The sequence below is a fragment of the Alnus glutinosa genome, chromosome 6, assembly GCF_958979055.1.
Source record: "Alnus glutinosa chromosome 6, dhAlnGlut1.1, whole genome shotgun sequence".
Classification (NCBI taxonomy): Eukaryota; Viridiplantae; Streptophyta; class Magnoliopsida; order Fagales; family Betulaceae; genus Alnus; species Alnus glutinosa.
Window position 1 is genome coordinate 13255204 of NC_084891.1, and position 13031 is coordinate 13268234.

Here is a 13031-nt window from a genome sequence, read left to right on the forward strand (position 1 = left end):
AATTTGCAAAACAATAAAGCACCTTGGGGTTGGCCAGCAGAACCTTTTTTGATGGCTAAGTCGGCGATCATAAATGTGAGTAGAGTTAGGTGATACCTATTTTTACTATCTGTTTGTACCCCTATTTGAATTAGTTAGCATATAAGAGGTTTCTAAATCTATGAGATTATTAACTGTCTGGTATAGGTGAATAGTAATCTGATACGATGTGAACAGTGACTAGGCATGGTGTTCAGACACCTGGTTGGGGCTGGCAAAACGGGTACCCAGCACGAACTGTTAATGCTCGCGACCCGTTTAAACTAGACCCAAACACAATCCGTTTATGTTAACAGGTCGGGGCTCCAGACACGACACGACACGGCTATTTTACGGGTCACCTGACACAACCCATGAAACCCGTTTAGCATAATGGGTCGTATCGGGTCGATATGACTCGACACGACCCGTTTGACTCGTTTATAAGACTAAAACTATGATCAAGAATTATCAAGCAACAGAATCAAAATCAAACACTCTTCCAAGTACTAAAACCAAAAAGAAAGGAAAGTAAAAACAAGGAAACTAGATGAGATTGAAAATGATCGAGAGTTTTTTCTCATTGCTTCAGCTCATTCATTAATTACAAAGCATTTACACTAACAAGTAACAACACCACTAAGACTTGACAAGCTATTTCCCGAAACAAATCAAAGATTCAAAATGCTATAAAAATGGAAATCAATTATTAACATAACGGCGGTACTGGATGTGACATCGGTGCAAGAGAGAGAGAGAGAGTGGCAGAGAGACGGGGAGAGCATTGGCAGTCGGCAGCGAGCGCCGAGCGGAGAGGCTGGAGAGCAGAGACTAGAGAGACTGAGAGAGAGAGCGTCGACTCGAGCGGGTCTAGGCGTCCAGCGGGACTGCTGGAGGAAGAAGAAGGGGCGGCGGCGGCGTGGCGCGGAGCTGAAGAAGAAGAAAAATTAGAAAATGGAAGAAGAAGAGAAGGGCGGCGGAACTGATTCAGCTGAAAGAAAAAGTTAGGGTTTTGATAGTTTTGATTTTTGAATTTTTGTGTTTTGTTGTCACTTTGTGTTTTCAACTTTTCGACTAAAACAGAATTTCTCGAATTTCTAATAAGCCCATTCCCAATTCTCTCGAATTTCCCGGATTCCCCCCCTTTTTTTCTTTTTTCTTTTTCATTTTTTTTTTATGTATTTATTTATTTAAAAAAAGAAAAAACGAAAAAGAAAAGAAAAGAAAGAGAGTTAATCGTGTCTGGGTGACCCACCACCCAACCCGCCAGGCTGAGTTAAAAAGGGTCATAAACTGGTCGACCCGTTTATGATCCAAACCCGTTTAAGGTAGACCAAAACTCGTTAATTTCGTGTCGTGTTGTCGGGTCGTGTCAAAATTGCCAGCCCTACCTAATATGGTGTACAGGGCTAGGATTAGGTGTACAGTACTAACGCTTAATCTGGTTTCTAACCTGATTTGACCCCACTAATTAAGTATTCAAGTTAATTGATAAATGCATGAGATCCTAATAAATGCTATAGATCTTACTTACTGAAACCCCCATACTTGTTAGGGCACGTACACTTCGTATTGCGTGTCTCAGTGACATTCCCGGCACAACCGTCCGCTAGTATTGAACTTCCAATCATCTTAACGATCGGTAGTACGCTCCCGTCAGAGTGACTGGTTCACTTTCCGAGTGTGACTACACATTCAAATTGTGTGCAACCGGCCGGTTCACTCGCAACCCGACAGATCCGATCAGGTTTAGCTTGACCATGGGCCCACTTGGGCTTGGGGAATGATAGATAGTGACTTTGAACTAGAAAAATCTGAATATTCAAGCATTGATCAATATAACTTAGCGTAAAAAGCAAATAACGAATGATGTAATTTGCCTTGAAAGCATTGCCTTTATATTCAACAAAAACCCTCCATTACAATCAATATATATAGCACGTACGCAAGTAGCTAATGATGTAATTTGCCTTGAAAGCATTGCCTTTATATTCAACAAAAAGCCTCCATTACAATCAACATAGTAGGTAGAGTGATCGATGAGAGAAATAAAGCAGAGAGTCAGAGACCCTTTGTTGCTCCTTGGTGCTCTGCACCTGCTAACCATCATCTGTGGCATGCCACCTCCACTCCCGGTTCAATGCAACCATATTGGCTGCACCCTCTACAACTCCTACGGTGCGTGGGGAGACCGAAAGGAGTGCCATGTCCCAAATGTCACATATCCAGCTACAGAAGAAGAGCTCCGCTTGGCCGTGGCCTATGCCAATCGGAATAAACTCAAGGTGAGAGTTGTGAGCCAATTTTCACATACCATACCAAAACTGGCCTGCCCCACATCAATTTCCGAAAACGCCTTCCTAATAAGTAGCGCAAAATACAATTCTGGCATCCAAGTTGACACGGAGAATTTAGCTGTCACGGTTGATGCTGGAGTGGGATTACGTGAGCTGATTGATAAAGTGGAAGAAGCCGGGTTGAGTTTAGTGGCTGCGCCCTATTGGGAGGGTGTGAGTGTTGCAGGACTTATTAGCACTGGGGCGCATGGGAGCTCGTGGTGGGGAAAGGGAGGGGCTGTTCATGATCATGTTATTGGCCTCACTCTTGTTGTTCCGGCTACACCATCCCAAGGATATGCCAAAGTCATCACATTAGAAAGACAGGACACACTCTTGAATGCTGCTAAACTATCGTTGGGATTGTTGGGTGTCATCTCAAAGGTAAGTATTAAGCATATATATATATATGTGTGTGCATTTTTACTGTTTAATTTTTATTGATCGAGAGTGCATGAATATATACACATACAAAAAAACAGGTAAAGTTGTCATTAGAAAGAGGATTCAAAAGAAGCATAACCTATAATTTCACGAGCGATGCTCAATTTGAAGATGAATTCATGGAGCACGCCAAGAAACACGAATTCGCAGATATAACTTGGTATCCATCAAAGCGTAGAGCTGTGTACAGATACGATGACAGAGTTCCCTTAAACGTCTCTGGAAATGGGGTTTACGACTTTATCGGCTTCCAGCCCACTTCAATGGTGATCTCCAAATCAATCAGAGCAACAGGTAATTTTAATTTTAATAATTTCTATGAGATCGAGCGAGTAGTAAATTATAATATATTAAATAATTAATTGTGAATTAAAAATTAATGGGCAGAGAAGATAATGGAGAATACACGGGATGTGAAAGGAAAATGCATACTCGCAGCTACTAGTGTGGGGTCCAAGGAATTAGTCGGCAATGGATTGAAGAACGGCGGCCTAGTATTCACCGGCTATCCAGTAGTGGGTCGTCAGGGCAAAATCCAGAGCTCGGGTTCATGTTTGTATTCACCAAGCATCGATATCACAACCACATGCGCTTGGGATCCAAGAATTGACGGCCTCTTCTTCTACGAGACAACGGCGATGTTCCCGGCTCCAAAGTTTGGAGACTTCATCCGTGATGTGAAGAGATTGAGAGACGTAATAAACGGGGAGAATATGTGCGGGGTTGATATCTACAATGGGTTTCTTATACGTTTCATCAAGGCCTCTGGGGCGTATCTTGGTCAATCCGAGGACTCCGTAGTGGTGGATTTCAACTATTATCGTGCCAAGGAGGCTACAACTCCAAGACTGAACCAACACGTATGGGAAGAAGTGGAGCAAATGGCATTCTTTAAGCATGGGGCTAAGCCGCATTGGGCCAAGAATAGGAACCTTGCATTCTTAGGTGTTCAGCGCAAGTATCCTAATTTTAACAAGTTTATTGCTGCCAAAAAACAATTGGACCCTCAAAACATGTTCTGGAGTGAATGGTCGGATGAGATTGTGTTTGGGCAGGTAGGCGCAAAAGTTGAGGGGTGTGCCTTGGAGGGACAATGCATATGTTCCCAAGACCGACATTGCAGCCCGGGCAAAGGATATTTCTGCCAACAAGGCCTTGTTTATAAGGAAGCTAGAGTTTGTAGGTATTCACCACCACTATCCTCCTCACATACCACTACTTCTACTACTACTGCTTGATATATATATATTCCCAAAAACCAGAATGATCGATGTACCTCACATGTCACCAAAATTGATATTTTAATTTCAGTTAACAAAGTGTTTATCTAGAGGAAAGGAACTGCACTTTCATATTTGTTCTCAAATGCACAGTCTCTTAAAGCATTCACTGTGAAGTAGTTAAAATCGCGCTTAGCCAAATTGTAGCTAGTCTCCTTATAATACCTTCCACATCAAACTCGCTTGTGCTATAATATTTTTAGATCAATATATGTAGTCTTGCTAGCTACCTCTGGCGAGCAAAAGCAGGCATGACATTTTGCTTTTGGCATTTCCATATCAAGAGACGGATATTTTTATATTTTCCTCTCTCTCCCTTTCTCGCTCTCATCTTTGTCGCTCTTTTGCACCACAAGCCCTCATCACCAACACCACTAGAAGCTGAGATTACTTGATGCCTGTTAGAATTAAGATTGTTCTGACAACATATAATAGCAGTAGAAACTAAGAATTGAACATTGAAAATGAAATTTAGAAAGAGAGAGAGTTAAAGACCTACGTATAGATAGATAGAGAGAGAGAGAGAGAGAGAGAGAGAGAGAGAGAGAGAGGTTATTTTAACTTATATATATATATATATATATAGAGAGAGAGAGAGAGAGAGAGAGAGAGAGAGAGAGAGAGAGAGAGAGGATATTTTAACTCTTTTAACACTTTGAAAAAAATTTAGCACAAGAAAAAGAAATATTATTATGAAAAGAAGATAGTATTGACTATTGATTGAAACATTACAAATTCGGTGATCATTTAATAGTCTTTTAGAGTCATAGACCTTATCTTACGTTACCCACATGACAACTTTTACTTTTACACTTTTAAAAAAAACTCGTAAAGTTAACTAGAGAACCACCTTGCCATATGGGCAAAATAGTCAAGAATTGTGTCTTAAGGTAACAAAACATTATATTTCATGATGTTAACTAAACAAAACTTATCCATCAAGTAATTTTCAGACTAATTAAAATATGACAAAAAACAATCAAGTTAAAGGAACGGCTTGAATGGTTAAACTAACTAGTTCCTTCATATTAAAAGTTCAAAAATAATTTTTTTCTTTTAAAAAAAAAAAAGTTGAAATGATTTTTTTTTTGTTCCTTCCCAACCCGTAAAAATAAGATGGGCTAAACCAATCTCTCTCTCTCTCTCTCTCTCTCTCTCTCTCTCTCTCTCATGTGCAAACAACCTCAACTTAATGTAATATTTTGTCTTCTTATCTTCTTATTTCTGTGAAAAAATTTTACACATTATTTATACACCTCTTCGTAATGCCCCCAAAACTAGGTAATTGTTTTACTTAATGAAAATTGAAATTAACTTCTTAAATAAATAGTAAGTGTGTGCACAAAGTGTCAACAAAAAAAAGCACAGCGGAAAGTAAATGACACAGAGATTTTTGTTGACGAAGTGGAAACTCAATCAAGAGAAAACCACTCCGGGGCAGCCAAACCCAAGAATTCCACTATTCAGAAGACAAAGCTAGATACAAGATAGTAACACTCACATATACCCAATGCAGTGGTCGTACCTTGCTCTCTAACGTGTAACCCAACACGAACGCTTCCCAACCAGGTCTCCTACCTGAAGGGGAGTTCAATGGAATCCTTTACCTTAGGGTCAACCCCTAAGATAGACTTCAGATGTAGCGCAGCAACAATACACTTGCAATGGCTTCAGAGGAAAAATAACGTATCTGAGCAGTTGTGGAATTCAATACCGAATTCTTGCAATTCTCAATGCCCAAGGGCCTCTATTTATAGGCTGAGATGTAGAATGAGCGTCAGGCAAAATATAGCTGGGCGCCGTCCGGACGGACAACTGTGCGACAGGATTTTCCAAAACTTTTGCTGAGAAATCTTTCCTGTTTAAGAGCCGCGTCCGGATGGGATGGCACATCGTCCGGACGGTCGCAAGTTTGCTGCAAGTAATTTCCTTATAAGGCTTCTCATGTCCGGACCATGGGGGATGAGCGTCTGGACGGCTGAACTTCAACACGCAATTTCCATATCTACTATACGCGCGTCCGGACCATGAGAGGCAGTCGTCCAGACGGTTGAAGTCGAATCGGCAATTTCCATATTAGTTGCACGCGCGTCCGGACCGAGGCTGACTGACGTCCGGACGGTGATATTTGAATTGCGATTCTTGCCTTAAGGAGACGTGTGTCCGGACGGGATACTACATCGTCCGGACGGTTGATCGATCTTTCCTTTATCGGAACTTGGAAAGAATCTGAGACTGGTCGAGTACCGAGAGGTGTCCGGACGGGCTGCTGAGACGTCTGGACGGATGCAAGGTGGATAGAAACTTCTCGACATAGTGGAGGGTTCGAACGGAAGTGCACGTCGTTTGGACGGATGATGTTTGGGCCGGCACATCGTCTGGACAGTATGGCACGTCGTCCGGATGGATGGAACAGTGGTCAGATGGGCGTCCGGACGGGATGGCTCGATCGTCCGGACGGCTAACAGGGAACCAAAATCTTCGATCTTTCACGCAGTGCAAAGTCTTCTAAGAGTGCTCTGAATAGTGGAATCCCTGTTTACAACATCTATACACACACAAGTGATTTTGTCCAGAATGAGGCCAAAATACTAACACTTAATTTAGTATCCTTAGAACAATTAACTAGTAATTGCCTAGCAGAACCACCCTTAAGATCTAATCAAAGTGAAAGAAAAGCGGAAAACGAAAGAATATGAAATATGAGAATCTAAAAACAATTAAACCTCAAATAATACTATCATCAAACTTAAACCAAGACTTATCCAAAATTGAATCCAATCTAGAAAAACCTGTTATCAAGGGACCATTCGCTCGGCATCTTTATCCTTGCGAACCTCTCAACCCTAACCAAGGTCAACCTGATAATTACCGACACATAGAGAGATTTGGAGATAGAGGGGAGCACTAAATAAGTCTATGACTTAGTAAACAAATCATTACAAGACTGGTCATGAAATAAGCCTTAAGTATCAACTTTTATTTGCGGAATCATACACGTGAGTATTTTGCGAAAATAGTGTGTATTGCCTCAATTACTATGCTCACATTAAGAAGGTCGTGGTTTGTCCCGGAAATAATTGTGAAGGCATAATTCCGATGACATTACTTGTAGTTTAATGCAGGAGAAATTATGCTAGAGATGTTATGCATATATGTCATAGTTTATTCCATATAGTCTACCCAAGATATTAACCTCTTCCCTGCAGGGTTGGTGCTGTCCCGAGGGACCTCTAATACAACACCGGTGCTTTGGATATGTATTCATACCGTCATATACTAGCAGCTTGACCAAGTTCGACCTCGGGTGACCCACGCTACTAGCAAAGCCATAACCGTGACCCCTATTCAAGCATGGTGTGCCGGTCACAAAACAACCATTGGATCCAAGCCCATCATTGTGATGACCCTTTTTTTTTTTTTTTTTGAAAACATAAAATGAGTCATCACAGTGGCACGACTACATGTCGGTCAACCAACATACGGTACACATTCCATAACATGTACTTGATAATCAGAGTTACATCTACACAGCGGATAACACATAATAACATTATCAATATAGCGGAAGGTATATCTATAAGCAACAGTTAATCACAACAAAAGAGCCATTAATATGTCTATTTGTTTAAGACTTCTACATAGCTTTTAAATACATACCAAAAGACTGGCCCATAAATACAAGTGTCACAGGTGACACGAGCCATAAACAAAGTCTACCAAGAGGTGGACAACCCATGGTCCAACCATTATAACTGTTGCGTCGGGCTTTAGTCATAACATCCAAGTACTATGCTACGACGTCATTCATTAAATCCACTGAACCTGCAGTCAAAGCATCAGAGTCTGTACGGATGTGGTTCGTTGTGGGTTAACCACATCCGTACAGGTGAAAGTATGAGTTCACCACCTCAGTAGTATAAGACTCACTAAGTATACAATATACACAAACATAATTGCATGCAAGGTTCAACAGCGTTATTCACATATCATTAAGTTCATACAACAACACATTATCGAGTACAAGTCACTCTGTTCATCACACACTTATATATTATCACGGTTTCTACTAACAATATTCCACGCATACCATAAACAATATTCCACACATCTCACGAGTGTTAGCACTTCAATGCTAGGCTTACCGTCAACACCGCCGGTAAGCCTACGACCCGCAGGGCGCACATCTCACATGTGCTAGCACTTTAATGCTAGGCTTAGCACACATCTCACAAGTGCTAGCACTTCAATGCTAGACTTACCATCAACACCGCCCGTAAAGCTACGAACCGCAGGGCACACATCCCACGTGTCCTAGCACTTCAATGCTAGGTTTACCACACATCTCACAAGTCCTAGCACTTCAATGCTAGGCTTACCATCAACACCGCCCGTAAAGCTACGACCCGCAGGGCACACATCTCACGTGAGCAAGCACTTCAATGCTAGGCTTACCATATATCTCACAAGTGCTATCACTTCAATGCTAGGCTTACTGTCAACACCGCCCGTAAAGCTATGACCCACAGGGCACACATCTCACGTGTGCTAGCACTTCAATGCTAGGCTTACCACATATCTCAGCCAAGAGTTACTACCCTCTGACCTACCACTGTGCCAGATACTACCACACTGGACTTACCATCTATCAACTACAAGTTCTCATTATACCAAATTACCTAATCATACCCCTATTGTTACACATGTATGTCCAAACAATTTTTCCTTCTTCAAACATCCGCAATTCCACCACACACATGTATATATATATATATATCCATCATCATGTTATTCAATCCCTAATAATTCCCACAAATCAATTTCAACCATCTCAACATAGTTCTTAATTCAACACTTCACAACTCAATCGTCAATATATATATGTCTTCATCAAAATTTCATAACCATATACAACCAAGATTCATCAACATCCATTTATCCATACAATTTACAATCCAATATATCCCAACTTAATCATAAACAATTTTATCAACAATTTCCATAATCATAAACATCCAAGATTCATCAACATCCATTTATCCATACAATTTACAATCCAATATATCCCAACTCAATCACAAACAATTTTATCAACAAATTCCATAGTCATAAACTTCCAAGATTCATCATCATCCATTTATCAATACAATTTTCAATGCAATATATCCCAACTCAATCACAAACAATTTTATCAACAAATTCCATAGTCATAAACATCCAAGATTCATCAACATCCGTTTATCAATATAATTTACAATCCAAAATATCCCAACTCAATCGCAAACAATTTTATCAACAAATTCCATAGTCATAAATACAACCAAACACTATCAATATCAACTTATCATCACAATTCCCAATTCAATAACTCACAATTCAATTACATATATCTTCACCAACAAATTCTATAATCATAAATGCAACCAAACACAACAATACGTAAATCTAAGTTCCTAGGGTTCCTTAGCGAGTAGAATACTCACCTTAGTTGTATTGGACTCATGAATCCAACATTCCGTTGGATTCTAGTCACTTGGACACTACATTCGAGAACCGATTGAAGTCTCGAATCATGATACAATCTTGCAAACATTGGTATCATTAAACTATGCTATTGAACCTATACTTGATGACACATAAACTACCCACATGCTCATAGGTCGCGTTACTTGCTTTTAAAGCTTGTTAAGTATCCTAAACTATTATTAGGTTAACATTTAGGTTTAGGTTCATATTTATCTTGTTTATTAATGAAAAATAATGTGGACTTCTAAATTTAACAAGTGTGTGTGAACAGTGTGCAACAAAATATTAAATGCGGAATTAAATGAGACAAATATTTTGTTGACGAAGTGGAAACTCAATTAAGAGAAAAACCACTCCGGGGCAGCCAAACCCAGGATATCCACTATTTAGAAGACAAGACTAGATACAAAGCAGTAACACTCACATACCCCTGATGTAGTGGTCGTACCTTGCTCTCTAAAGTGTAACTCAACACGAACGCCTCCCAACCAGGTCTCCTACCTGATGGGGTCTTCAATGGAATCCTTTACCTTAGGGCCAACCCCTAAGATAGACTTCACAGCTGATCAAATCACATACTGGCAAAAGCTAGAGAGCTAGCAGATCTTCAATATCTCCCTAAACACCCTCTCTAAGCTGTAAGGAATTCACCACCGAATTCTTGTAGTTCTCAATGCCCAGGGGCCTCTATTTATTGGCTGAGGATTCAAATGGGTGACTGCAGTAATATGTACGGACGCTGTCCGGACGATGAACCTGAGCCATCCGGATGGACAACTGTGCGACCAGAATTTCTGAGATTTTCGATGAAAATCTTTCCTGTTTGAGAGCCACGTCCAGACGGTAAGGTACAGTCGTCTGGACGGTCGCACATCCGTTGCAAGTAACTTCCATATAAGGCTTCGCGTGTCCGGACCATGGGGAATGAGCGTCCGGACGGCTGAACTTCAACATGCAATTTCCATATCTGCTATGCGCGCCTCCAGACCATGGTAGATAGTCGTTCGGACGGTTGAAGTCGAATTGGCAATTTCCTTAATTGTTGAACGCACGTCCGGACCAAGGCTGACAGACATCCGGACGGTGATATTTGAATTGCGATTCTTGCCTTATGTATGAGGGCGTTCGGACGAGAATCCACGTCGTCCGGACGGTTGAAGCAATCTTCCCTTAAATTGAACTTGGAAAGAATCTGAAGCTGATCGATCACTGAAAGGTGTCTGGACGGGCTGCTGAGACGCCCGGACGGATGCAATGCTGGAACAGTAGCTTCTCGAAACAGTGAAGGTCCGGACGAAAAACTACGTCGTCTGGACGGATGATGCTTGGTCTGTCTGGGCGTCCGGACGGTATGGCACATCGTCCGGACGGATGGAACAGTGGACAGATGAGTGTCCGGACAGGATGGCACGATTGTCCGGACGGCTGATAGGGAACCAACTTTTCTTACTGCAGAATCTTCTAAAACTCTTCTGAATAGCGGAATCCCTTGTAGAACAGCATCATTACATAGAAGTGATTTTGTCCAACAGAATGCAGCCAATACAAAAACTAACAATTAATACAAAATGAATTTACTTTTTTCGTTAGTTTATATATATTGTTGTATTACATTATTATTACTAATTCTTTTATAGTTCGTCATTCATTTATTAAGTTAACAATATTTATACTTAAGCTATATACATATACATATACAACGCTTAAGCCTAATCCATTAGTACACATAAATATTATGTGTACATGGATAGGTGAATTAATTATTAAGTTGTCACCTAATGGATTCATTCTATATATTTATGTGTTTCTTATAGCTTACTAACTTATACTTATTAACTTAGGGTTATTTAGGTAATCTATAACTCTTTGACATTCTTATTACAATTGTTGTCCTCCTATGATATTAATCTTAGATTTTAAGTTTATAGTTTCTTTCGTTTCTTATCCATTAGACACAGTTACCAATATATTCAACACTTTACTCATATTGGCTACTAACCATCTAGGTAATTTAGATTATGGAACCTTATCTTATTTTACCTATTAATTTAATAGCTCCTTTAAGCATCCAAATAAACCATAACAAAGAATCTAACTCAATTGAGTCAACCTTATCTTACATGTCCTCCAAATCCTTATTTACATAACAATATCAATCTCCTCTAATTAGAATTACCTTATACAAAAATTCCACAACAACTATCATCAGCAATTGACAATTATATTCTCTAAATTCACAATAAAATCTCAACCAAAAGTGTATCAATAAATCCAACTCATAGGGTTAATCTCTTAACTAAACAACTCGAGATCAATTATAACCTTCATCAATAAATTGCAACCCACCTACAACATTACAAAACCCATATTAGAATCATAAAAACACATATATAACATCACTACGACCGAAACTCCAAGAGAACATTACCGTTCTGCCAACACCTCAAAATCCTCTTGAAACCCTATATTTTCATCTCAAGAAAAACCCACTAAAATCAACCTAAGAGCTACTGCCCATAAGCATAAATTCCAGAAATTTCCCATCAAGCAAAGCTCCCAAAATAACCACATCAACACCACAAATCCACCATTCTCAAGCCCCATAAATCACTCTCTCCATTTTCGATCAACATTAACTCTAGAACACAAATCCAAACAATAACCCACACAAACCCTAGAATTACAACCTATAAATCAAACCCCCAAGTGAACCCATCCAGTTATCTCCAAACAAATCAACACTCAAATTCAACCTAAAATCAATTCCCATAATCGGTCCTTTAATCCAAACAGGACAAATCCAAGCAACAAATAATCTAACCCGTAAAAGACCCATTCGATTCTACCAAAAATCAAGGAAGATACAAGCAAAAATCAAAGAAGAGGAAGATATGTGTCTCACCAGAACAGGGCTAGAATTCACGACCCTAGTTGCTGTCTCCATTCGACGACGGTGGCCTGACCACCCAGCTCCAAAAATCGCACCACCCATGGCCAAGAATCCTCTTCCACACTCGGGCTCTCCTTCAACTTGTCTCTCTGTGCTTAGAGTGTGCGAGTGCTAGAGGGGAAAAAGAGAAGGAAAGGAAGAGGGAGAGGCAGCGTGAGACTACTACGGGCGTGAAGAAGAAAAGAGAAGGGGAAATAGAGAGGGGTCGGGTGCTGTGCGGGGAAGGAGAAGAGAGGAAGGAAGGGGAAAGAAGAGAAGAAGAGAAGGGGAAGGGGTTGTTGACCGAAAATGAAGGAGAGAAAGGAAAAGAAAAGAAAAGAGGAAGGGGGAGAGAGGGTTGCGACACGTGTCCGATTTTAGGTGGTTGGGAGGAGATAATGTTATCTCCCCCTAGCCAACCGCGTGTTGACACGTGGCAAGGGGAATCTCCCTTATATTTTAAAACCCCAACTTTTATTAAATTACTGTAGGACCCCA

The 13031-nt window shown here is 40.4% G+C and overlaps 1 protein-coding gene and 1 long non-coding RNA gene across 2 annotated transcripts; one reads left to right on the top strand and one right to left on the bottom strand.

The window, feature by feature from the left end:
* The first annotated feature begins 1991 nt into the window (after positions 1-1991).
* On the top strand, positions 1992-4135 carry LOC133870074 (L-gulonolactone oxidase 3). Its single transcript, XM_062307115.1, has 3 exons — positions 1992-2738; positions 2837-3092; positions 3186-4135. Exons 1-3 carry the CDS (start codon positions 2058-2060, stop codon positions 4034-4036), a joined length of 1788 nt encoding a protein of 595 aa, XP_062163099.1. The 5' UTR covers positions 1992-2057; the 3' UTR covers positions 4037-4135.
* A 3533-nt stretch (positions 4136-7668) lies between these two features.
* LOC133870432 (uncharacterized) lies at positions 7669-12809 on the bottom strand. Its single transcript, XR_009900729.1, has 2 exons — positions 12507-12809; positions 7669-7924 (listed from the first exon to the last, which is right to left on the bottom strand). It is a non-coding gene; the product is annotated as an uncharacterized LOC133870432 (long non-coding RNA).
* Positions 12810-13031: the final 222 nt, after the last annotated feature.